General features: G+C 40.7%; 3 protein-coding genes and 1 long non-coding RNA gene across 10 annotated transcripts in view; 2 read left to right on the forward strand and 2 right to left on the reverse strand.

Annotated features, from left to right (window-relative positions):
- LOC100748435 (zinc finger protein 14-like) overlaps positions 1-26,934 on the reverse strand; it is an 80,923-nt gene that overhangs the window by 27,336 nt on the left and 26,653 nt on the right. The window lies entirely within an intron of this gene.
- On the forward strand, positions 76-3,406 carry LOC100740884 (myoneurin-like). The gene is made up of 2 exons (XM_003484598.4): positions 76-522; positions 792-3,406. The coding sequence occupies exons 1-2, from the start codon at positions 223-225 to the stop codon at positions 2,616-2,618; spliced, it is 2,127 nt and encodes a 708-aa protein (XP_003484646.1). The 5' UTR covers positions 76-222; the 3' UTR covers positions 2,619-3,406.
- On the reverse strand, positions 3,246-26,843 carry LOC100741245 (triple functional domain protein). Of its 7 annotated transcripts, none has more exons than XM_024365105.2 (34): positions 26,640-26,843; positions 25,703-25,993; positions 25,462-25,575; positions 25,062-25,386; positions 24,265-24,923; positions 23,422-23,517; positions 22,802-22,980; positions 22,516-22,663; positions 22,237-22,428; positions 21,968-22,171; positions 21,538-21,822; positions 21,093-21,419; positions 20,583-20,994; positions 20,239-20,477; positions 19,802-20,103; positions 19,482-19,728; positions 19,214-19,405; positions 18,692-18,955; positions 18,200-18,556; positions 14,050-14,569; positions 13,082-13,190; positions 12,389-12,953; positions 11,831-11,914; positions 11,229-11,719; positions 10,980-11,139; positions 10,674-10,901; positions 10,355-10,546; positions 9,553-9,785; positions 6,773-7,136; positions 5,118-5,673; positions 4,628-5,015; positions 4,151-4,492; positions 3,888-4,080; positions 3,246-3,525 (listed from the first exon to the last, which is right to left on the reverse strand). In XM_024365105.2, the coding sequence occupies exons 2-34, from the start codon at positions 25,961-25,963 to the stop codon at positions 3,418-3,420; spliced, it is 9,336 nt and encodes a 3,111-aa protein (XP_024220873.1). In that variant the 5' UTR covers positions 25,964-25,993; positions 26,640-26,843; the 3' UTR covers positions 3,246-3,417. The 7 variants fall into 7 exon arrangements, 6 of the variants coding, with proteins under 6 accessions (XP_024220873.1, XP_012236399.1, XP_033174867.1 ...); XM_012380976.3 differs by lacking the exon at positions 23,422-23,517 and adding an exon at positions 23,848-23,961; XM_033318976.1 differs by lacking the exons at positions 23,422-23,517; positions 26,640-26,843 and adding exons at positions 23,848-23,961; positions 26,262-26,423.
- Positions 14,527-15,057, forward strand: LOC117151311. Its single transcript, XR_004461127.1, has 2 exons — positions 14,527-14,635; positions 14,716-15,057. It is a non-coding gene; the product is annotated as an uncharacterized LOC117151311 (long non-coding RNA).

The raw sequence follows: 26,934 nt of genomic DNA on the forward strand, positions 1-26,934 counted from the left end.
TAAACCTGACGTACACCATCTATAATGGTATTAATAGATATCGAGAGATGGCAGGCACGTTCAGTAGCTTTGCTTTTCGCGCCTTAATTATGCCTAACCTGTCTTAAATATATAAAGCTTTTCAACTTTTTTTTGAGCAAAAGGCTACTAATATAAGAGCGAATATAAGAAGTTGTTTGTTCTTTTTCTTATTACTTGACAAGTTGTTTGAGATTACGAGTAATGGAGGAAGTAACCAAATGCAGATACATCGATTGTGTCGACACACGGGAAAAGCAGCAAATACTTCATGAACTTCCCGTTTGTGATACCGGTCTCTGTGTGAGGTGGTTGATCAACAGTGGTCACGTGGACCTAATTGGAAGTGATCTTGATGTTTTACGGTCTATGAGATTTTTTATTTGTAATAATCACTTTACGGAGGATTGCTATCTTAGTAAAGGCACTCTAAAGGAAAATGCAGTCCCTTCTCCGCATTGGAGTACTGTTTCGAGGACATTGAGGAATTCGAAAACACGACGGGTAGGTATTTTCTTCTATTGTAATCTTTAAAGCTCGAGTGTAAGTGTAATATTAATATTATTATTACAAACTACTTCTCCTGAGATTATTGTTATTGTTTCTATTACTATCGTTATTGGTAGCAGATATTAATAATTGTTGGAAAGGAAAATCACAAAGACACAAGTTAGAACGTAAATTAATATTTATAAATTCCATTATGGATAAATGATTCCCCAATTATATATGTCCTATACTCTATTACTCTATAGAGCTCTATGAAATTTCAGAAAATTCAATTAAACAATCAAGAAAGTTCTATGGAGGAAGTAGCAACGGGTCAGCATACAGAAAAAGATGTTTCTTCCGAACTTGAAGTGGATCAGTGGTGTAGAACGTGCGCGACTAAGAAACAGAACCTTGTAAGCATGATGACAGGAAAGAGCACAGACATGAGCCTCCTATCGAAATTGAAGCTTTTGATAGAAATCGACGATGAAGATGCTTTACCCACAAAAATGTGTAACGAATGTGTCGACAAGTTGGAACAATCGTTCAAATTTTTTCAACAGATTTACGTAGCAGACAATACATTGCGTCATGTGTTTCCAAATACACGACCAAGTAGTGCACCCAAAAAGCCTTTGTATTCAATCAGTAAACATATGAGAAGTGAACAAATGGAAAAGGAAAAAGAGAAAGAGAAAGAGGAGGAACAGCAACAGCAGCAAGATCGTGCTCCAAAAATTACTCGTGGTATCTTTAGACGTGGTCGAGGTAGACCACGCACTAGAGGCTATGCAGCTAGAGCAAGGGCAAGGCAAAGATCCGGTCATATACCAATCTCAGTTCCAAGTACTACTAATTCTAATCTGGATGATAATAAGATGTACGAGAGCAGAGTGAACGAAACCACCACGTTGAGGAGCGAATCTCAGAGTATGATGCTCGATGAAGAAAGACAAGGTGATACTGTATTTTCTTTGCTCACTGATACATGCCATATGGATGAAGAGTTAGATTGGTTGGATGTGTTAAAAGTAATGAACGATCAAAGATACCAGCAGGTCACTACTAGACTAGAAACGGAGACAAAGTCGAAGGAAGAAACGCAAAAGAAGGAAACAGAGGAACAGGTAATTGAATCGGAAATGACTGAATTACAAGCGGAGGCAACGTCGGAACCGTCGAAAGTGGAAATGAAGACAGAAACTGAAATTGAGATCAAAGAAGAGCTTGGATTGCAGATAAAAATGGAGGTAGAGGCGGAGATAGAAGTGGAGAAGACGGAGGACAAATCGACAGTGGAGGAGGTTCAAGAAATACGTTGTGAATTCTGCGGCGAATCATTTAAACTTAAACTTCAGTTACAAACACATTTATTGACTGATCATTCTCAATTGTCAGAATATATGTGTTTAGATTGCTTAATTTGCTATGAAAATGAATCGTCACTGTTAAAACACCGTAGTTTACATCATGGAGATCAAAGATATCGCTGCGAACATTGCCACCAAGAATTTCTTGAGAAAAGAATACTGAGAGATCATATTAAAAAATGTGAATCGCACGATACAACCAATTACTCGTGCTATTCGTGCGAGTTAATATTTTCTTCGAAACAAGAGCTGATCGATCATGTGAAAACTCATCCGGAAAGTTCGCTCATACCGTTTCACTCGGATCTCGATAATTCGCAGAAAATTGAGAATGAATTGGTACCATCTGTGAAAGCCACAATAAAGCAAGAGCCAGAATCCGAATACCCTTCTTCCGTTATATCTCCGAAAGATACCGCCAATGAAATTTCCATGTCGAATCCGGATGAAAAATATAGCAGTAGCGCGATTATTTCGACCGATACACTTAAGACTGATGCAGTCGAAGAGGAAATGCAACAGCCAACTGATGGCGAAAAATCAGCGATGGTGATTTGTCCCGATTGCAACGAGCAAATGCACGATGCAATGGAACTCAGTGTTCATCGAATGCGTCGTCATTCGATGAATAGGAAGGACGCGACGTGTCTTCTCTGCGACAACAAATCCTTTTCTTCCTTGGACGAATACGAACAACATGTACTAGATCATTGTAAGCGACTAAGAATATCACCATGATAAAGTGAACGTTTTCTTTATTGCAAAGTAACATCTCAACGATAGAGAAGATTCATTATTTCGATCCATTATTATTGGTCGACACAATGTGATTTTCGTGATTATTAAGAAAAATTTAAGAATACCAAATTAATCGCTCTACTAAAATATCTCACATTGTGCACATTCGTGTTACGTCGAATCTTCAACATAACTCCCTATTAACTAAAGCAAGGAATATGTATATTTTAATTGGATCAATGTAACGTGGCTAAACATTTAAAGTAATTCTATCGTTTCTTTCATTTAACTGTCATATTGAATAAATCACATTAAAAAAAGTACAAAAGTCGGAGGATAGAGAGCAGTAATGTGACTTGATCACACATTCGTGATAACGAACATATGACTGGTATCTATAAAGAAACGTATCGATAGAAGTAAATTATTTCTTGCGCGAGAGGTCACGACGTGCGCTTTACATAACGTAACATATTGTAATATGTTTACATAATGTAATGTAAAAAATACATTTCTTTTATTTTATTCGAAAGGTAAAGAGAGGGAGGGAAATATGTGTGTGTGTATGCATACGCGTGTGTGCGCGCGCTTGTATAGATTTAATATACGCGTAGATATATATGTATGTAAATAATACAGAACGTGCATAGCACACAACAGATGAAATTGCCGATAGGCGTGCGAATGCAACAGCGAATCGCAAGTGTTGTTTATTATTTACAATCGGCCAAATTCGGCTGATAGCTTTTAACGTTATTCAGCAATAAATATGTCTTTTGCAAACGATACTGACAAGGAGTCAAGAATAAAAACTGCTATTCCGATCCTGATGAGATTTTGAGCGATGAGCACGGCGCTCGATAAACGCAACCATTCGAGAGGAAGGGATGGTCGCGCCAATCGATATCTGAAACAAAAATCGAGGTGCAATTTAATCTTTTGAAAGAAATTACGAGCAGATATATGGTAGAATAGAAATACGTATTAGATAATTAGTTATCGAGCTAACGTTGCTGATAATGGTGTGGTGTAGTGCGGTGCGGTACACCATCACTAGTATTAGATAGGATAACATCGCGCAATCTCAAGCTATTTAATTTCTATTTAATTTGATGATTATTGTTATTCGATAATTGAATTTTCGAGATTTGAAAAAACGGTCAGTGATAGATGCCGTTAGTCTACGTTTACAGTTTCAGCAAAAATAACTTGGCAATACAAGCGAAAAGGTGAGTGGAAGATAATGAATTTGCTATAATCCACGGTTACCTTAAACCAAGGCGATGATAAAATTAATTGAGCGGTTGCTCTGTCTTCTCCATGTAAACGCAGCAATGTTTCAAGAAGGTTTTTCACGTCGGTCGATATCTCGTTGAAATATTCGTCGGGAAAACAAAAATCACACTTAAGTATGTTTGCGGTAGTTTCTTCGATGGAATCGTCCAAGAAAGGTGAAAGCCCGCTGTAAGTATGGAACAGATTTCAGAAGAGAACTTTTTAACATTTTAACCGATAAAACATCACGCATTTACCTTAATAATACGTATAGAAAAACGCCGGCAGCCCACATGTCCGTGTAGGATCCCGTTGGTTTACCGAGAACCGATTCCGGAGCTGCAAATTCCAAATCAACGGGAGGAGGGACTACTTGATCCAGTGGTACCGCTCTGATGGCTTCACCGAAATCTATCAATTTTACGATACCAGTTTCGCTATCAACCAAAATATTTTCCGGTTTTAAGTCCAAGTGAGCTTGTTTACGCGAATGTAGCCACTGTAACGCTGACAACAATTGACCGGTGTATTTTGCGACAGTCGATTCCGTGTACTCAACTTGTTCGCCAAGATACGCGAACAATGTCGACCCTCTGACCCTGATAAAGTAAAAGAGAATCACTATGGCAAGTAATTATAATAATCAGATGACGATTCGAATGAGGTAAATGCAGGAAAAGAGAAGAACTAAAAAAGAAAAAAAAAAAAAAGAAGCGAAATGGATAAATACTGACAGCTCCAAAACGATAGTATCGATATCCGGTTGAGGTGTATCCTCGAAGAGCGCAAACGCTCGAACAATATTATCGTGACGTATACTTCTGAGAAGATCATATTCGGCGCGCGTTAGCGAGAGCGGCTGCTTCGATCGAGATATTTGTTTTAACGCTACTTCTCGATCGAATCCTTTTTCCCTCGCACAGCACACTCTTGCGAATCTACCGGTTCCTAATTCTTCCAATTCGATATATTTGTTAGTAAACTGTTCAATTTCCATATCGTTGGTCAATTTTTTCTTCGAATTGGGTAACGCAACGATCGACGAGGTTATCTCGTTCATCGTGAATCCGTTGGATCGATTGCACTCGATTGTATCGCACCAAGCGTTGGTCGCATCGATTCCTGAAAAATAAAAAGAAGGTAAATAAAACGTAAAACGCGATCCACGACATAATAACGATGGGACGAAATAGAGTAGCACGATGTAATAACGATAGAACGTACCTATGATACGAAGGGGAATTTTCGCTGAACAGGAACCCGTTTCATGTTCGACGAGACAGTGGTAAATCCCGGAATCAGAGGGAAGGCAAGGAGCAATTTCGAGACAAAGGGAATCGTTCGTTCGGAAAAGTCGATATCGATCGGTTCCCTCGATGATGTCACATCGTTGCCCCTCCTTTCTCCAACGGACGAGCGCACGTTCCACGCGACGAGCTTCCAGCACGAGCCGAGCCACGCCACCGGCCGTCGCCCTGATCGAACACGGAATAGTCAAGATCGCGGGAGGACCGTTCTCTTCCGCGTGTATATCTTGCGGAAGACGGACGCTCTCTCCCGAACCCTCCGCCGAATCGATTCTTCGCGGACGAAAAGACCATGCGCGGCTGATGGATGAATTCGGAACGAGACTCGCCGGAATCCAGAATTCCTCCTTTTTCATCCCGATTACCGGGGAGACGATCAGCCCTGGACCGTCCACACGGAAGATCTCCAATTCTTCTCCAGCGTGTAATTTCCCCCAATCTGCGGTTAATCTTACTCTGCTTCCTGGAACGATCTACGGAATCTGCGGATTAACTTGCCGAATCTTTTCCCTTGTCCCACTTCCCGATCATGCACCTTTGACCACGCGCCACCCATCTCTCACCGCCCATTTCCACTCCCTTCGAAATCCACCTCCTCATTCTCCTTCTTCCTTAACCACTATCTTCCTTCAATGTTCTTCTGATTTAAACCGAACCAACCGCTTCATTTACTCTTACTATATTACTCCAGTAATATATAAATATTTCACTCGACGTTACGTACTACAATACATACACCTTCAAGTTAAAGAGCAAGCAATCTGATTGAATACGGCGATACCGAGAGATACCAACCCAATACGTTTAATAAACTCTTGATAGCTACAACATACATAACCAATTAAACAGGTATATCGTGGATAACTTGCAAGAAACTATAGCGTTTAGCGATAGAATACCAACGCACGAAACTATCGTTTAAAATACTATCACTAGATTAGTTGATTATATGATATGTATCTATACGAGCATAGAGCAAGGTGAAGATGGACAACGATGGCGACCTCGGTAACGACTACAACGAATTCATCGATAATCACTGCGCAGATTACAATCGCGGCGGTGGCGACGCTATGGCCACGAGAACGACGACGATAAGAATAACATGTAATATGGAAGGGAAGGCAGTAATGATGCAAGAAGCAACAAACAAACTACAGATTCAAAATGTTTGAGAACGTTTCATTTGGTGTAAAATATGTACAAGATAATACTGGTTTCCCAAATAAGAGTAACAAATTGTTAAAGCCTGTAGAGTATACAGTGAGTGCAGTAATATCGTACGTTGGGAAGACGTACAACTTATCAATGAGAAACGATGTATTTCATTGTTTGCGTTATTCGTTTCACAATCGATGGGAACAGTGGAAAGAAATAAAAGTTATTACCGTACCAACGAAAAATTATACGACAGAGAGCGAATAGCAACAGGCATCAAGAGGAAGAGAAAGAAGAATCCTTTTGCTGCAATTGCAAGAGTTCTAATTACGAATAGAGGCAAATAGAATTGTATATAGTATGTATGTATGTATTTAGTTAATAAGTAGTAGTAATTTCGATATTGTTGCTCACCGGAATAGAATTGTTGCGAACAGGCGATCGAGGTCGAAGGGTGCTTCTAAATCCCTCGAGAAAATTCAATCTGCTTTTGCTAGGGCTTGACTGTGTTTGCGAGGAATCCTGATCCGTAGCTGCGGTACGAGGTCGGTGTAACACCGATGTTGTTGCCGTTGCCGTTCCCGTTCCCGTTCCTGTAGCTGTCGCTGCTACAGCCGCGGCTGTAGCTAATGTTTTCGAAGTAGCAGAGATGGTACTACCAGCGGCGCCGACCAATTCATTTCTCCGTTCCTCGTTTGTTTTAGACATGTTCGGTATTGTTGATGAAATCGTTGAAAGTACACTTCCTCGACACGGAGAATCCGGACTCACGCCACGACTGTACGTCAGCAAATTATAAATAAAATTCAAACACGGTACTGCATCCATCGAAATATCTACGCATTTTTCTTACGTCGAGTTATTATAACTCGAACGAGGAGGTATCATAACTCGAATCAACACTCGGACAGATCGATTGCGCGAGAAACTCGATATCGAAATATTGTTAGAATACTTTGCTATAGTTGGCTACCTTGTAGCAGTACGTAGTTTCTTTTCCGTATCTTTTCCTTTCTTTTCAAAATAAGAAAATCCGTCGTTTAAAATATCGTATTCGTTCAACATCAATTGAAAAGCAATTTGAGATTTTAGTCAGGCGTAAGATATCGATGCTGCAGTACCCTGTGCTCGTGAGAAATGATAAGACAAAACAAGCTGTTAGTCAAACGACGATAGTAAGTAATGTTAAAATAGGCGTGGGAAAAGGATGCATCACAATTAGAATGTTGACCAATGTACAATTTATTCTAAACAAAATGTTTACGTTTCTCAAGTCATTAGTTTTACTTTATGTCGTCCTTCGTGAATGCACATTTATGTACAGCATACTATCCCCCGCGTTCGTTCAATCTTGCACTTATAAACATTATTAAAATTATTATACACTTGCAGAGTTACGTTGTTAATAAGTAATATATAGCTTTTGGTGGGGGTGAGTCAGCATGTTGTACATGCTCGCTGTCATGTGTTTTTGTTTATTGCGTTTGATCTTTATCGTTATTATTTTACATACGCGAGATTATTCGCGTACAGTTACATACAGATACGCGCATGTAACTATCTTCTTTCTGTATGTGGAAACCAATGAAACCCACCAAACGTGCTCCCATAAACGACAAAACGAGGAAATACGAAAGACCAAAAAGACATTGTACATAGCTGTGTTTGTTCGTTGTTTCATCAATTTTGCCTTTTATTCGACAATTTTTCGTATTTATCCAACTCTTGTAATTGAATCTGTCTCGCCCCCACCCCTCCTCTTTCTTTTTTCCCTTTCAACGCGCATTCTTCATCTTCCTCTCTTTCTCTCTTGCACGTAACACGCACGCATACACACACCCACAGAGACGCGTGCGCCTTCGCGTTTACGCAAAATACATACATGCAGTTACGCGGCAGTACGTAACTCACATAAACAGAAGCATGCAACAAACACGCCTTTCCACTTTACTGTTATTCTTCTTCAAACAGCAGGACACCAAGGAGTAGTGACGAGGATGTAACCGATGTGAGTGAATACATTTTGTTATACCTACCCTCACCTGCACAGATGTGCAAACATAGCCGAGAAATAAGAGAAGATTTAGTAGATCGTATCGTATCGTACCGTATCTTATCATATCGTATCGTATCGTATCGTATCGTATCGTATCGTACCGTATCGTATCGTATCGTATCGTATCGTATCGTATCGTATCGTATCGTATCGTATCGTATCGTATCGTATCGTATCGTATCGTATCGTATCGTATCGTATCGTATCGTATCGTATCGTATCGTATCGTATCGTATCGTATCGTATCGTATCGTATCGTATCGTATCGTATCGTATCGTATCGTATCGTATCGTATCGTATCGTATCGTATCGTATCGTATCGTATCGTATCGTATCGTATCGTATCGTATCGTATCGTATCGTATCGTATCGTATCGTATCGTATCGTATCGTATCGTATCGTATCGTATCGTATCGTATCGTATCGTATCGTATCGTATCGTATCGTATCGTATCGTATCGTATCGTATCGTATCGTATCGTATCGTATCGTATCGTATCGTATCGTATCGTATCGTATCGTATCGTATCGTATCGTATCGTATCGTATCGTATCGTATCGTATCGTATCGTATCGTATCGTACCGTACCGTACCGTATTGTATTGTATCATATCGTATCGTACCGTACTGTACCGGATAATATCGTATCATGTACTAACGTACTGTATCATATTATATTGCATTGTATAGCGTTATGTTCCAGTGAACCATGGCAAACGCAGTTCTAGGAACGTTAAAAACTACTCCAAAGGAGGTAGGTAATTATTATAGAATATAGTAGGAGACGCTCTCGCGATAAAGCTACTCAGCAGCAATAGCGAGGTAGATTCCTGGACTGCAATGTTAAGGCAAACAAGAGGAAGCACGTCGCAATATGGTGAAAAAGTAGTGTATACATAAATTGTGTGTGCTTAAAGAACATATTGTGAAGTAAATTAGGGGCAGAACGAAAGGAAAACAGAGATTCAAACGAATTTCGGTTTAGGAGACGACTACGGTTCTCTAGCATATACAGCGCTTCTGTATCTCTTTTTATATAAAATATACAAAAATATTTCGGAACGAATCTTCACGGGTCGAGCGTTGAAAGAGTGTCAATGTAAAGAGACATTGTGTTAGATAAAGAGACGCTTACAATGGATCTTTGGTAAGTTCCTTTTGGTAGGCAATCGGCGACTGTATCGCCTTAAGAAAGTCACGTTGGGTCTGCAGGATGGCAGTGATCGTATCTACCCACTCCTGCTTCCGCGGCCCATTTTCTTCCGCTGCGCTACAAGAAAATGCAAGGCCAGGTTTTCGAGGATCCGTCGAGCGAATTATGAACTTTTCCGGGTCGTCGTAAGGATTTTGTAAGCACAGTTTATTCACCTGTGTGAAAAAACAAAATATTTATCTTTGAAGTTTAAACCTATTCCACGTACGAGAAATCCTGCTATCTTTTCTTTTTTTTTTCTTTCTTCTCTTAACCACGTTAACTGTTAAACATCGACTGTCAAGTGTTCTAAGAGATTACGATAATATACTAGTGGTTCTAGTTTCTTCTCTTTTCACGAGACGAGAAGATAGCCGAGAAGGTGAAAATACAAGAAATTACTATTTCTATTCGTCTTTGTTAGATAAGTATCTTCGATAAGTATTTGATGAGTATCGCGTCTATATAGAAAAATTACAAACATCGTACGGGATGTACACGCATGTGTAAATCTTCTTTCAATCCTATCTTTTCTTCGTTTAATTTAATCAATCATCGTTATTTGTATTTCCTTGAAATTTACCGATTTCACGATCTAACAATTTAACTGAAGTAAACTATAACTCGTTTATCTGAAAATATTTGTAAGAAAGTAGTTTACCGTCTGGTGTACCGTGTATGTTGGCAAGAGAAGAAGAACTTGTGGAGAAAATGTTAAATAAGTTTCACGATATCGTTGCTTTACCTGGATATGAGCTTTGTAAATGTAGACGGGATTCGTGAACTGTGTCTTTTTGCCGACAGCCTCGCTAAAAATAATATTTTGCTCGAAGAGGAAGACTTGCCATTCTTTTTCCTTACTCGGTAAATTCGAGGAAAATTCCGATACTAAAAGCGGTCCGTGCAACAGTAACTTTCCTTGCGCTGTAATCTTGCCCTGTGACAGTTGGATAAAATAAATAAGCAGTTGAAAAGATACGAGAAATTGTACGGTGAAAGGGGAAAATATAAATATATGGATACGGTTCGAGCTACATTTTGCAGCGGCATGAAATTTAACTTACGTCAAAACCTTGAAGTCTCGCAACATCCATCATGTCATTGGCCGCTTTTGGAATAATGCGCATTACATGAACCGCAGCTGTAAGCCCCTCGATCTCTGACATTCTCTGAGTTCGTTCGGTAAGTCTTAGTGCTTCTCGAAGAAGAAGTTGATACTTTGTGATCCTTTGAACCGGCTTGATTAAAAGATCGCACAATTGTAACCGATGTCCGAGCTTTTGTCTCAAGTCCTAGACGCGATAATACTCGGCAATAATAAAGAATTGAAAGTGCATGAAAATTAGACACGTCTTTATAGTACAACTTACCTCGAAATAGGTATCTATATATTCGGAAACGATATATTCGGAGACTGGTTTGTTTTGACAATAAACAACGTACATATGTAATTTTCTTTCGTATCGCTTAAACAGCGGTCCGAGCTCTTCCGGACGTTCCAAACAACGTTCCAACGCCTTCAGGAAGAAACTGTATAAACGAACAAATGAATCCAATCTCATTTGCATACCGCCGTACTGAGTACGATAAAAAGAGAAGAAAGTAGAAACGAGGCTTACTCTCTATGCCACTCGTAGATTGCTTCTATATTGCCGAAAACCATTTTATCTTTTCCACCACGCAAATCGTCCGGCAATGGAACTTCGGACTCTGGATCTCGCATCAACGACATGTACCCTTCGACTATTTGTTTTAGATCATTTACATAATCTTTTTCCGTTTCCACCAATTCTCGAATAACGAATTGTCGTTTCGCTAACACTGCACTTTCCACATCGCACTCTTCCGGAGTCCCGTGAACAGGGCTACTCGTTGTGGTCGTTGTGGTGGTGGTTGTCGTCGCCATCGTCGTTACCATCGTCGCCGCTGTTGTCATTGTTGTTGTTGACGTTGCTGTTGTTGGTGCCGCAATCGTAGTAGCAGCGATAGTTATCGCAGTTGACAGGGTACCTTCGTCATAATCGTCGTCCCCACCGATACCAACGTTCGAACTTTTACCACTGGGTGTCCGCATCAGGCTTTGCCTTTCTTGATTTTCCGTATGTTGTTCCTATTTTCACGTTCGATGTAGTATGAAAAAGACGAAGGAACCGTCAGCAACAAGAGGCGTGGTAAATCACAAAAAACAATGACCCGTAATTTTTTAATCTAACGAACTTACCATTCTTTCTTTCACGATCTGTTCGATCTCAGCTAAATCGGCCGTCGTAGCACCGTCAAGAATTTTTGCCGACCGCTCAGACGTCTACGTACAATTAAAAGCAATTCTATTTAAAGCCGTTGCCTACAAATAGTATATTTAATTTATATTCGCATCCATTATATCACGGAAACTTAACATTTTGAGATTCAAGTTAAACTTTATCGTGCTTACTTATTCGTATATCGTCCTTTAATCGTAAGAAAAACGTACGGAACGGAAGGTTCACCCGCATAGAGGCACACTAGGTATATTAAAACGGTTTCATTGATGCAAAGAATGGAACGTTAAAATTTCCTCACGTACGATTCATTTGTATTCATCGCATTCGCGGTCAAACGTTGGGACCAGGTAAAATAAATCGAGTTACAATGGGCGGAAGAAGGTTCTAGATTAAAAACTAAGAGGAAACCGAAGGGAAGAGAATAAGAACGAGCGAGATCGAAAGCCAGGGAGAAAGAAGAGAAATGAAACGAGCGGAAAAATATTAGAAGCGGCAAGAAGGAAGATGAAACTTGCTAGAGATTTTCCACAGCTTTCCGTTGCAATTGCAGATTCCGATGAACCGTTAGCTGTTGCCACGAGTATCGGTTCGGTGATTGGTTTCATTGGCGGTGGAAGTTCCAATTCATCCTCGGCATCGTCCGCCCCATTTTGCTCGGAATACGTTAAAGCTTCGGTGTCGTCAGGTTCCGGCATCGTATCCTCTTCCAACTCAGGTTCCGATTGCTCGGTTTCTCCTTCCTCCTCTTCCGCTCCTTCGAGTCCTGGCTCGAGTTCCGTGTCAAGATCCGCCTCCGACACGGAGGTAGACACGCGCATAGACGCGGTCGCGGTTGTTAACGCAGAAATGGAAACAGAAGCGCTTCTCAAAGGTCGAGACTGTTCGGCACCACTCGGCAATCTAAATCGTTTCTCCGAGACGTTCTTTTTCAAAGAGGATCGTTCGCAAGACGTCTGCACGATCGAGATCGCGGTCGACGTCGTCGCTGTTGTTGCTGTCGCTGTCGGTGTCGTAGTCGCTGGGGATTTCTCCACTTTACCTTGGCTAAGTTTACGCAACGGTGGAGGTAGCCACTTTCTCCTATGGAATAAGAAGAAGGAAAAAGGAGAAAAACAATCGAGCTTCTTGTTTATCGTTCGCGAGACAACGTTATCGTCGTCGTCATCGATTCAACATTCGATCGTTATTACATCTGGTTGTCCGCTTACCCGCTAAAGCCACGTCTTTTATTGCCTGGAGAATTTGTGTTCGCAGCACCACTTCCATCGTTTGCCGCAGCAGCCGCAGCGGCAGCAGCAGCGCCGGCGATAATATTTTCTGTAAAAGGAAACACGGACAAAAGTAAAATAAATCGCCAATGCAAGAACTATCAGTCGGCGACGATATGTACCACGAAAAGAAGATTTTCAATGCGATTTAATAGACATTTTTTAATAAAAGGAACGCCAAGTAGAGGAATCGCCGCCTACAAAACTGTTGACGATCAAACGTATCGTATTTTAAACGTTCGGAAAGATCGGCCAACTCGATCCGAATGGTAAATTTGTTTCAAATAAAAATCTTCCATTTGTAACAACATATTCGACGATAATCGTTTAGCAATCGAATCGACCAACTCTTCGGGTTAAAAAGGTTAGCGACCATCGATTTAAAGTGCGTTCAATATGCTCGACGCATCGACTTTGTTCCATCGGCATGTCAGTTGAAGATTCAACCGGTCAAGGACACAGTTATCCCCCGTACATCGTATTGATCCGACACGACCGACTCGGAGTACGCGTACAATAGACCGTTTTGATCGTAAGCTACCAATGTCCTCGCAAACTTTCAACTCGTTCGTTTATCATCCGAACTTGCACGTAAATTCATCCTCGCGCCGCCCACCGTACCATCCTATTATCATGTTATCGACCACTGAAAACATACATTTCGTTTTACTCCTATTTCGTTCTACTCTAGCCTCGCTTCTATTTTACAATTTCTTATCGCATTCTACATTACCCTGCATATTTGATACTCGAACCTATCTTACTTGACGATCTTTATCTATCTCTACGATCGATCTATTCGCCGTATCTAATCTAATCTTTCCTTAATCTAGAATGAACGGTAGAATCTAATCTTTTGGTTTGCATACATTTTTTTCTGCAATTGTCAAGTGAAATATTCCTCTCACCTGTTTCGTCTGGTAATATAGAACTCGGTGGCACATTTTGAGCGGATAACCCACCGCTCGCTACTATGCCCGTTCCCACAACCGATGATGAAGATCCCGGTATTCCTGTAGTGCCAGACGATACTGTTGTGATGCCTCCGCTAGACGCGGCAGTTTGAATTTGACTGGTCGATTGCTGTTGATGATAATGAGATTGCTGCTGTTGTTGCTGTTGCTGCTGCTGTTGTTGTTGTTGTTGCTGCTGTTGCTGTCCTGGAACTTTTCTAGACGGTGAAGTTTTACTGGAAACCGGTGGAGGTTGTTTGAGCGCGCTAGTAGGAACCAGGCCCTCTGGCGGCGGATCGACTTGTCCCGGGGCAACCAGTAAACGTACGTGGGTCCATTCGGACGTATTCACACCGCTAATATTGCTCCCATTTTCCAACACCTCGACTTGTTGACCCTTCGTTACCGTCAATTCTTTGGATCCAGGCGCGGCGGAATGATCGGCGATAACCCAGGTCACTTCGGCTACGCCAGTCTAAAGATTCAACAGTAATAATAATCGATAATAAGAGATTCTACGTGAATGTACGTGGATCGATCGGTAATACGTTATTATATAAACTGTGCGAATTAACGTAGAGATGGCGTTTTTAAAACGGGACGATCATTTTTAACCCGCAGGCCTCATCCGAACGACTCGTGATAAAACGAAAAGGCGTGTAGATGAAAACACGCAAGGGCGTAAGGAAAAAAGAGACGAAAGGCGAGAGGAGGAGGAGGAGGAGAAAGAGTAGACAGAGAAGAACGAAGAGGAGAAGCGGGTAGGAGTAGAGTACACATAGATGGACACAGGACAGGACAGCGTGCACCGATCGTCTTTGACTTTGCGGTCCAATGGACCGTTTAATGGATTATTCTAGCTTCGGTGATTTCGATTTGATCGAAATAGCCTGACTTTGATAAAGACACATACCAGCAGCCGTTTCTTTCGAAAATACAGCGACCGATAGACGCATCGAAATACGCCAGTCTAGACCGTCTTCTCCTCTTTACGTCAGTTATTAAGACTGCATATTTTCTTTTATCTCTTGCGTCACCCTGCACACCGTGCGATTCATTTTACAAACTTCCTCTCGTCCGATTGATTTCTCTCGATAAAGTTTACTTGAAAACTTATCGTATATTTACAGTACAAATACGCGTGATATATGTACGTCACTGCACGGTAAGCATTTCAATTTGGAAGGAACGAAAGGGAACAAGAGGGAAGATATCGATACAAGTAGATTTTAAGATCGATCGTTTAAATTCTTACGCGAAACGTAACTATCCAATCGATTCGATTTAATCGATTAAATTCGAGACGATGAACGCGGTCGGGATTCTCTTATTCCTCGATGCTGCAAGTTATGGACGCATTACTATGAACCGTGATGATGGTTCTATAATAGTTATAAGGCCGAGAGTCAAAACAGTCAGAGAGGTCGGTCGTCCGCTTTCGCGTCGCATTCCACCGACGAAAATAGACTTTTTCCACGTGCCAAATTTTGCCGATTCTCTTTCAATCCTCTCGATGCTCTCAACGTGCCGAGGGCCTACCTAATTACATCGATTATATCGAATTATATCGATTTCCTTAACAGATTTGTCAATGTTCACGCGATTATCGATTCGTTTATTTTTCGATATGATTATGCCGAGTATTGCTGTGCTGTTGTTATATTACGTAATACCTTCATTCGCGCTTTCCAGACGAAAAACGGTTTACCGGTATACGTTTACATTTACACCCCGAACCATTCGGAATCGAACCATTTGAACGTAGCGAGTAACCTCGGCAACAATCAAATTTCAACTTGGCATCGAACAGTGTGCAATTCGCGTCCCGATTCGATTCCCATCCGTAATGATTTCGGGACGGATAGACAGAAGAGAGGAACATTTGCAGCGGACGTCTTTTCACATAAGAAAATCCCAAAGAATGAGTATAGATTGTACACGGATTCAAATTAAACACGCGAATAACTGAAAGATTAAGCAGAGTAAGTGAATAAATTTCTCTATATTTCAGGATAAGGGGAGGGAGAGGGGAAAGAGAGAGGGAGAGGGAGGGAGGCGTAGGAGAAAATGTGTCAACAAAAGAGGCAGGCGCAAATATGGAAAAACGTTTCATACGAGGATACGAGGTTTAATTAACGAATTGTATTTATCGACGAGTTCGATTCTCGATACGTGACAAATGGAAATGAAACAATGACAATGCAACAACTTGAACGACAAATTCTTCGATTCGCGGATATAGGAACGACTGCGGATGTGGCTACGGATACGATTGCGGACGTGGATGCGGATACGAGCTGCGACCGCGTTTCCTTATATATCGTCTACTTGCAAATGTAAACCGTGGATAAATTTAAACGAACGCTTCGACCATGTAAACGTTTGTTAACGACGGATTATGAAAATTAATCAACGTTCTCAGCCATCAATTTTTAATCGGCATTTTCAATTCGAACTTCAATCTTTTTCATCCACGAACGCGAAATGATATATATCGACAAATCAAGGATATTTTTTCAATAATACCGAATACGATTTTCGTTTCTGTCGATCGTTAACCGTTTTACGACAGAAACCATTCTCCATGACGTTGCTCTATCGAAGAGAGCACGTTGTTCTTTCCTACATCGCGGTATGTTATTATTTCAGTGCGTAATTATTATTTCCTCGTATTATTAATCTAATCATTTTCAGGTGAATTTGCAGTTTCTACGAACGGAAACATCAAACATCCTGATCGTTCTACGTACAATCTAAAGGGGAAATCGTAGTACGCGAGCGCGCGTTTATGTGGGTGAACGAGTACTCGAGTACCTGGGAGAGGGAGGGTTGTCGGTGCAAAAGTCGAGCCTGGAACGAGCTCGGGGTGTCGATGGTATGCTGCCTAGAGAGGGCTGCATGTGGTGGAGTTACAGAACTCTGACGAAACCAAGGTAACGAGATCTTCCTGCGGGCTTTTTTCACGATTGTTGCAGGTTTTCCTGCCGGTGACGTCATGACAGTTCGTTTGCCTCGTGTTCAATTCACGTGCACGAACGCGATAACCGTGTTTAGCGCAACAAACGGGAATAAACGTGTTATCGAACGTACGAGCGACATGTTGCTCTCTTTAATGATTTTTCCCGATTCTCAAAACGGGTCGGAATAAATTTTCTCCGACGACTCGTCGCCACGCTCACCGTCCAACGGATCCATTCGACCCAAGTGTCGCGCCCGTACTGATCCCGTTACCTATCGTTCCTCGCATCCTCATCCTCCTCTTTACCCTCGCCACCCTTTACCTTACCACCTATTTCTCACCCCTCACTCCCTCCCCGCCTTCCCCTCTCTCCCTCACTTTTCTTCCATCGTACCCTCTCGTGCACGCGCTGCAACGCGCTTGCTCGCTTTTCGATTATTCTCGAACCCCACCCAACCATCTTCTCTCGCTTTGCTCGCTGCTATCGCTACCCCACTACCGAACACCAACGACGAATCCACAGCTATCGCTTCTATCTACCCCGCTTACGTTTCTCGCTTTTATCGCTCTCATCTATCCTCGCGCTCCTTTCCACTCATGATCACTTATATCTAAACTCTATCTCAACAAACACGTCTAGATATCACGAACATTATGCCTTCCGTCTTTATTCCGTCTTTCATCTTCCGCCTTCAGAGATCGCAACCAAATCGATCCTGGTTCTCCTTCTTTTTTATTCGTTTCAAACTGCAATTAAATACTTTCCGCGTCTTGCAAAGTTCCTTTTTTTTATATTATCTCCTCTTAATCGAATCGAATGAAAAATGTTTATCCTACCTTTATCCTTTTAACAGCCAATTGTCCACAAGTACAAATATGGATCCAACCATCTTTTCAACCTTATACGTTAAAAATCGAAACGTTTCACAAATACGATCAGAGGCAATCGGCCGCGACTAACCACTGGCAAACGTATAGTATTTGCTTGCTCTTGACGAACGATACTGATTATCGTGCGAGCCAAACCCGGATTGATTCCAAAGCAATCTCTACATAGCTCAAATTCTCGTAAGACAGTGAAAAAAGGAAACGGAATATCGAAAAAGCGAGATCCAAATGAGAAAAAGGAAGAAAGATTCTACCTACCTTATCGGAATCCGTGGTATTGGTGGAACCAAAAGATGCCAGGGAATTTCTATCTAAATTCTCAACGCTATCGTCCAGAGAAGCACATTCTTCGAGATCCCTGCTAGAACGTTGACTCGAACTCTTTTTCGCAGGACTCTTCGGCATACTTAAACTGAAATATGTTTCCTGAATAACCTCGCGTAGTCTTTTCACCCACAGTTGCTTAGCATCCATCGAATTAGCTCGAAGAACGACACGTGTATCGCTGGTTGGTGCCCGACCTGTCCAAACCGCGAATTTGCATTCGTCACCCTCGATATGTTCGGTCACACCCAACTCGGAGGTCATCAAACGGCTTTTGTAAATGTACTTCACCTGTATCGTGCCGGACAAAAGAAAACGTTTACGTTTACTCTGGATGGATACAGCTTGAGTTGTTTTATCACGCTCGATCAACGCAGCATATATGTATTCCAAATTGTTTTCCATATCGACTTTGCTTTTACCTACCTTTCCAGCCGAATCTTTCACCTCTTTGCTAAACAATAGGTACAATTCAAATAGAAATATGTGCCGATCCCTGCCTTTTCTAATCAGTTGTTTAGGGTCCCACACTGTAAAAGAGTCCTGCAGCACCACATCGCCTAGTGTGTCTATTCTTACATCGCAACCTTCCAGCATGCTCAAATGTAAGGCATCGTTCGCTTTCTTAGGCACATTTAACATTACTTCTAACCCATCTTTTATCTCGCCCTGTCCTTCTTGGCAACAAGCCTACATAATTTGAAAAATTGAATCGAATGAAAAAACAGTAAGCGCAAAGATACAATGTAAGAAAAGATCAACAGACAGAAGAAAAAATAAAAGATATGAAAAAGAGGAAAAAAGAACTTGTTTCGATCACTTATAAGTATACGCAGAGTATACGCAATATGAATTTTTACATCTAGCAAACTATACACCTATTACTATTGATATAGCGAGACTATAAAGGGAAAAGAGCAAACATTTTCCTTTCCCCGATCATCCTACCTGAAGATCTTTGAGCAACAACTGATACTTTGTTATTCTTTGTACCGGTTTAATTAGGTACGCAGCGATCGGATGTTCAACTCGCTGTTTCCTTTGTAATTCTTCAAACCATGTCCCACCATGAGTAACTAACAATTGATTACTTTCCGGTTTATTCTTACAGTATGTCACGTACATATCAAATTTAGGTGCCTAATCGATAAAAAAAAGAAGCAAATTAATCGTCTAACACATCCAAGTTACGATACAAGACATAGGTATAGCTTACCCATGTCACGAAACAATGCCCAACGTCTTCTGGCATAGTTTCGTACTTTTCTAGCTCACGAAGAAATATGTTACTATGAAATTGATGAATTTCTTCCATATTGCTGAAAATTATTGATTCTCGTCCTTGTAATCCAGATGGAACGTTTCCTTTTCCGCATCGCGTTTCTTCCAAAAAACATCGAATACAAGTTTCCAAATCCTTCACGTAGGTCCTTTCTGTTTGCAGCAATTCAGCCATTATAAATCTGTGAACACGTTGCGGGTGATGAAAACAAAGACGCATGATAATTGTCATCGTTCGATTAAAGAGGAGCATACTCTTTTCTTCGTGCAGATCTTCTTTTCTCCTCGTTTAATTCTTTCAGATCTTTCCCCTTGATCTTCTCTTCGAGTAGAGGATCGGAATTGCGATCGATGGAAAGATCTTTTTGGCCATCGTCAGATTGAATTCCAAGATCTTCTTCGATTTGACTTTTATAGCAGTCCATACGCGTACTAAAGTCCTTGTATCTTTGATCCACTTCAGCAACAGATTGTTTGATTGCTGCTGCATGAGCGTGTCCTTTTTCCACTAAATTATCAGCTAGCTGGATCAACAGTTTCACTCTTTCTCTTGTTTCCTGTCACATCACGCAGCAAACGAACGAACAAAATAAATCAGAAGGAAGAAAAAGGATAAAGAACAAATTCTTGTTCCTTCAAGCGCTTTCGTTTGTCGATCTGAGAAGAGAATACAAGAAACGAACAAAACCTACCTTCGCAGCTCCCTTAAATTCGTTGTGCTCCCGCAACAATTGTTCATTTTCGATACGATTTTTACCAACGTTAGTATGGGTGGCTAAATACAATTCACCCGTTTCTCTTATCCATTCTAAAGCCTGTTTAGCACTGCGCTCGAATAAGACATATTGATGACACTGATCCAATCGTTTCTTACGCTGCGTCCAATATTCCAGCACACGATTTTCTTTACTAAGCAATTCTTCCAAAATACCTGTAACGTCGTAAATTCCAGATTAAAAGGTGCAAATGACAAAGATTATTTAGATGTAAAACCTTATTAGAGGCAACATGTCATACACGTTAACATGAAACTAACTTTTAACTTTATTCTCTGAGCCAGCGCTGTTTGCTTGATAACTATAAAACTGAAGACTGCGATTTGTATATTTGAGAAATGTTTCCGCGGTCCGCCGTACCAACGTGCATGCTTTTAAGAATGCTTCCTTCTGTTCTTGATGTTTTCCAACAAGCGTTGGTACTTGTGTCGCCTTTTCACCAGAAGCGCACCAATCTTCGTCTCGTTTGTATTCGCGTTCGAGGCTATCTAATACAGAGCGAACTTGTTCCGCCGTCTTGTAAAAATTAATGCTAGCAGTTACTAGCTTGTGTCTCTCTTCTGCACATGTCACTAGCTGTTGCCATCTCTTAGTTACATCCTCTGCCACTTCTCTTATACTCTTCGGATCGTAGTGATTCGCACTTACTAACGCATCTGCTCTGTGTTTGACCTGTAATGATCGATACACACATTTCTCTTTGTTACGCTATCATTTGATCATTTTTATATTACAATTCTGCTACGTATAAAAAGGATACAACTACATACCTGAACAGCTGAAGTATGCGTTTTTTCTATAGCAACTTGGAACTGTTCGTGTTCTAAACGAAGCTGCTCAGCATCCTGCAGATTTTCTGGAACTCTCAAGGAAGCTAACAACATAGCTTCTCCATTGCGAATCCAATTGGCTACATGTGTAGCATCAGTTTGTAGTTGCACCAATTGAGAAGCTTGTTCTAAACGAACTCTTCTCATCTCCGCCAAATCTTCCGCGTCCATTTCTCTTTCGTTTAAAAATTCGAGAAGTACTTGAACTCTAGATGCAGCACTGTGTTGACCGTCTGCCATTATGCAAACTCCTGCTTGTTCTAATACCTAAGTGTCAAGGTAACGGAAGCGGCTCGTAACACAATTTAATATAACGCATTTTTAAGATCTCTGTTATCATAATTCAGTATCGGAAATACATCTGTATATCTTAACTCTTTCTTACCTGAGCGAGTTCTTGACCTTGTTGCAAAACCTGAAATGCGGTATTCTGCATATGAGCAACACCATCATTGTGCACACGCAACAATTGTTCAGGGGAACCCTCCCGAGGTGGACCTTGTAGCTCCTGCGCCCACATCTCTAACTGACCACTCGCTTCTAAAGCATCTCTTTCGAACACGCGCAATCGTAGGCATAGTTCTAATCTCAATTTTCTTGTAGCCCACAAATCTTCTAATTCCTGCCTTAAACCCGCTAACCTGTCTAAGGCAGCTTCTACTGCAGATATCTGAAAACAGTTGTATCCAGGGTATTTTCTTCCCCCTTTTTAACAAATCTCACTCACATTTATATCATTTCATATTCATTCGTAAATGGTAAGAATAAATGGAGAAAGAAGAAAGGTAAAAACCTAGAGTACAGGTAAAACTCACAGAGCCTGTAGTATCAGGAGCATCGGTAGATTCTCGAAGTTCTCGAAGCAATGCTTCACCCTGAACGATAGTCGATGCACAAGCTTCCATGCAGGAGGCTCGGTGTTGAGCACATTGTTCCAACAGTCTTTCCGCAGTTTCCAGATTCTCTGCTACTTCGTCTTGTTGTAATTCTTGTCGCAATTCGTCAACCCAACCAGTTAACTATTGAAAATACATGGCCGTTTTTATATTTTCAGCGCTAATAACACGTATTATGTATACTTTACCTCTTTTTCATGCGTATAAAACACAACCGCCAAATCTAATCTTCGACGACGCTGTTCAACTCTTGCCGCGAAGCTACTAACGTGAGCTTCTAATTCTTGCGCCACGGCATATATTTCATCAGCAGCACACTCGCCAGTGTGTGCCAATTCTTGAGCAGCAGTAAGTAGTTTAGTAGCATTCGTATAAGTATTCTGAGCAAATGAAAATATCGTTTATTTAATACTTAATACTTGTATCGATACATCCACTCGTGAACAATATTATCATCAAGTTAATACCTGAGCTACATTTTCGAAATGTTCGTGACTTTTCTGGTACACTCTCGCTTTTTGAAGATTCCGACCAACACCTGTATTCTTTCTAATAAAAACTTCGCCATGATTAGTTAACCAATCCAGAACTTGCTTTACATCTTCTTGAAATAATCTGCGAACGATCAATCACTAATCAAACTACTAGAAAACATGAAGTACAACAGTTGATAACGCGGAATTAATAAATAACATATAGTGACCCGAAAAAGACGAACGAGAAAGAGAAGTGATGCATGAGGAATGCGAGTACCTTAACGCAAGTCGTTGATGCAGTTTGACTTTCCGAGCATGCCAACGAGCCTCCAACGCTCTGTGATGACCCAAGATTTGATGGATTACCGCCAATACATGGGATGCACCCTCGCTATAATCCGCTGCTGGATTTCCGCTCATACCGGAATGTCCATCGATGCCGTGTCCATCTTGACTCTAAGCAAAGTAATCATTTCATCCATTCGATCATTGAAATTTTTTATGTCAAAGCGGTCTAAACATTACTTGCCATGCACTATGATAGCGATTACATTAGTCAATGCGTACTCGTCGCTTAAACATAATTTATGGAAACATTTCACATTGGTTAGTACGACAATGATTACATGTAACTTTCCTTTTCTTAATGAAAGAAAGAGGAGAAGGAGGGGAGAAGTACCCACAGATTAAATGAGTACGCACTCACACACGGCTATAGCGTAGCGTTATCGATAAAGACATGACCCATGCATGTACCATACATTTTCTCGATCAAAATGATCTATAAATAATTGATACGATTTACCGAGAAGTGAACTAGAATAATACATAAAGCAAAATAAATAAGATTAGTTTGCAGGCATGTACGCATACATTCGTGCACACCAATAAACGTACATGTTTTCTGGCCGTATGGTCTATCCCTTGCGGCTGATTACAGACTTGCACGAGATGATCCAGTTGATAAAGAAGCTTCTTACTGGTACTATGCACCTAAACAACAGTAGGATTACCCAAAACCATAATTTAAGTTCCGTAACTGAATTCCGTTAAATATTGAAACCATATTTTAGTTGGACAATTCATGAAAAAAAAAGTTTACGAATACACGCAACGAGAAAGGACAAGTTTTATTTGTGTTCGGAATTATCGCATGATGCAACCGTTCCCTTTATTCGCAGGGTTAACTCTCTCTCTCTCTTACCATCTAATCCCTTATTTCTTTGAATATTTATTTGATCTTTCTTTTCTGTAAGACCCGCATACCAAGCAAACGACCACCGGTTAGAAGCTATTAAAAAAAAATGTCTAATCGTTTCATACATAATCGATGCAAAAACTCGTATCCGAGCTCGAACCGTGCGTCGAACTGAAGCCGTGACAAACTTGCAGCATCGAGCCTAGTCCACTCAAAAGTGCCTGATACGCGTCATATACCTGCCAAACATGATCGCCTTTTACTAAACATCACGTTATAGACAAAGTCACGAGTTGCGAGGCCAAACTACGATTAATTAAATGAAAAAAATCCATGTTTGTTGTTTGTTTCTTCGAGATTGAATTCCTTTATCGCGAACCGACGAGAATCAATATTATGTACACGTTTGTGTCTCACGATATAGAAATGTGAAGTGAACATTGCAGATTTACATGAAACGACGACGGCGGCGACGACGACGACGACGACGACGACAACGACGACAACGATGTCGTATCATATAGCGTACGAAGAAAGATTACCTCTGTGTAAGCTTGACACATCGCTTCGTAAAGAGTTTGGTGTTGCCGTATATGAGATTCCAAGATTGGTATTTCATTAGGTAAGTTTCCAGCATCGCAAGCTTGACTCCATCCTGCAACGCTATCGACGTATTGCTCTGCCTTATGATGAAATACGACGCTCAAACTGAGGACCGCGGTACGTTCATCAAGTCCTGCTGCGAATTCTTTCCAAGCTCGATCTAGTCGACCGGCTACTGCCCTAACGTGTCCGGCAGCATAATGTTGAGTTTCGAGCAAACGGCTGGCCATGGTTAAAATCTTATTTATGTTCACGTAGACATTCATGGAACTCATAGTGAAATGTTTATGCTCCTCCTGCAAATTTTTAGCCAGTTGATAAGAACGTCCAATTTCGACATAATTCGCCAAAAATCCTTCTCTGTTGTGACAAATCCAATCAAACATTTTTGCACAATCCTGTTCGAAAAGCCTTAGTTGAAAGCACTGATCCAATTTCATCTTTTTAATGTGCCACAACTGTAAAAGATGCTGTTGCGCGGCGTGCACAGATTCTAAGTGTTGAATCACTAATGCTGCTAGAGCTCGTCCATCGGGGTCGGTGCCACCAGTTGCCCCGCTTTCTATACTACCGCCTTCGCCACTACTCGCCGCTATACCTATCACAAAAATGTACCAGTAAATGTTTGTTTCATGCTTAACGATTAATTTGAATTACCCGTTATTATGCATAGATGAGAAAAGATCAGGATTAAAATTAAAAGAAATGGTGATGAACAATACAAATTGTTTCTTACTATTATCAAAACGTTGTAGTAATCGCTGACCGACAACTTCAATTTCTTCCACTGGAACTTTCATAATCTTTTTCTTCATTTCATTGTGCAAATCAATCCCGTGTTTCGCTCCAGCCACATCGTCCGCAAAATCATTTCGACTCAGATCTTCCTGTAAGTCGTCCAATCTATCAAGAAGATCAGCCGCCTGCCACGTAAAATCTTCTACAGCTAGTCTCGTGTCAATCCATTGTGCATGATCATACTGTAGCGATCCATCTAAATCCGCGGTCAATTGCGATGGATCGATCACCTTTGTCAAAGCTTCTAAACTTATTGTATTTATCTAAAACAGGGAAAGCGTTTTCAACCATTTTGCTGTTCAAACACATATTTCTTTTATAGTTTTATCTTTGCTTACTTCGAAATTATATTTCTTTTGTTTAGCCAATGACGTTCTTTGCTTTTGCCAGAAATTTTCAGGTTTGATGATGAAAGCAACATGAATTGATCGATGAAAGTGTTCATGTAACACCTAAAATTTGAAAATGTCAGTATTTTATAATCACAAATCTATTCAAGCTTTTCATCAAAGTAGTTATTATTGAATGTAAGAAAAAATATAGTGGAGCAAGGAGTTGAGATAATGATTAGAATGTGACCTTTAGGATGGGTTTGACAGAATCCCAAGTAGCACCACGCATATCCACAATGACAGTGAAGCGTAAACCTCTGGCTTCGTCGTTGGGTATGGTCAATAAGTATTGCAAAAGACGTCGGTAATCTTCAGGTTTGGCTCTTTCGCGTCTTGCTGTAGTAGGAAACACAAGTACTGGTCCACCCCTGCGATCCCGACCACCTGGCAGAATAGCCAGACGTTCTTGGAGCAAAGGTAAAACCTCCGTAGCTCTTGTTCCATCCATTTCAACCACTTTTATTTGGTCAAGTCGTACCTACCAAAACAATTTTTATACAAATATTTCTTTTCCCTCAATAAAAAAGAAAAGGAAATTAATTGCACAATTATATCATCGAATATTCTTGTCAAGATGTATCCACAATATTGGATTCCACTATATCGTGATGTCATACCAAAAAGAAATAGGAAGATCAGATATATACATATTAACGAAACCAGCTTTATTACATTACATCCGAATTGTAAGAAATATTTAGGAGATGTGTATATGATGCACGATAAATTTTCGAAATAATACGCACATAAAATCAACATCGCGTCATCGTCATCTTCGTCTATTTATATTCGGAGAAAGATGACAAAAATGCATTCGGTTTCGATAATCCCATTGTTAAGAACTGTTAGAACCGTCATTACGACCTGAGCCGTTGCTACCATCACTGTCACGTCATTGACGTAAAAAATTATGTTCAACCGTCACTACATTCATCTAATAATGTACTCATAGGAAGAAAAGTGCATTCAGTAAATATTTCCGTACTTTCGTGCTTGGTTCGAATGTATTTGTGTTCGGATCGAAATGTCTCTTTTGGTTTGATCCGTTTCCGTAAGTTCATACCTTCAGGCGGATCACGAATCAGAAACCACGGCCGAATCAGAATGAACATTGTTTCGCTTACCCGTGTGAAAGATCAATTCGATGAAATTTCGCTCGTTTCGACTTTCTTATTTCTACCATGCACATATACGTTGAATAAAAGGCGTTGCGATTCATATTGTTCGTTCGCCGGCATTAAAATTTGTACATTCACGATAAATCCTAAGCTCCGAAACCGCTACCTGCCAATGCCAGTCTGCCATATTCGAACTGGTACGAACGAGAAATTTTCAATGATCTTCTCGTTCGAACGTCGACGCACGGTCATGGGTACATTAATGCTTGTTAGTGCCGTACGAGGGCAGCACATACCCTTT

This window comes from Bombus impatiens, unplaced genomic scaffold (assembly GCF_000188095.3).
Source record: "Bombus impatiens unplaced genomic scaffold, BIMP_2.2 scf_0019, whole genome shotgun sequence".
Lineage (NCBI taxonomy): Eukaryota > Metazoa > Arthropoda > Insecta > Hymenoptera > Apidae > Bombus > Bombus impatiens.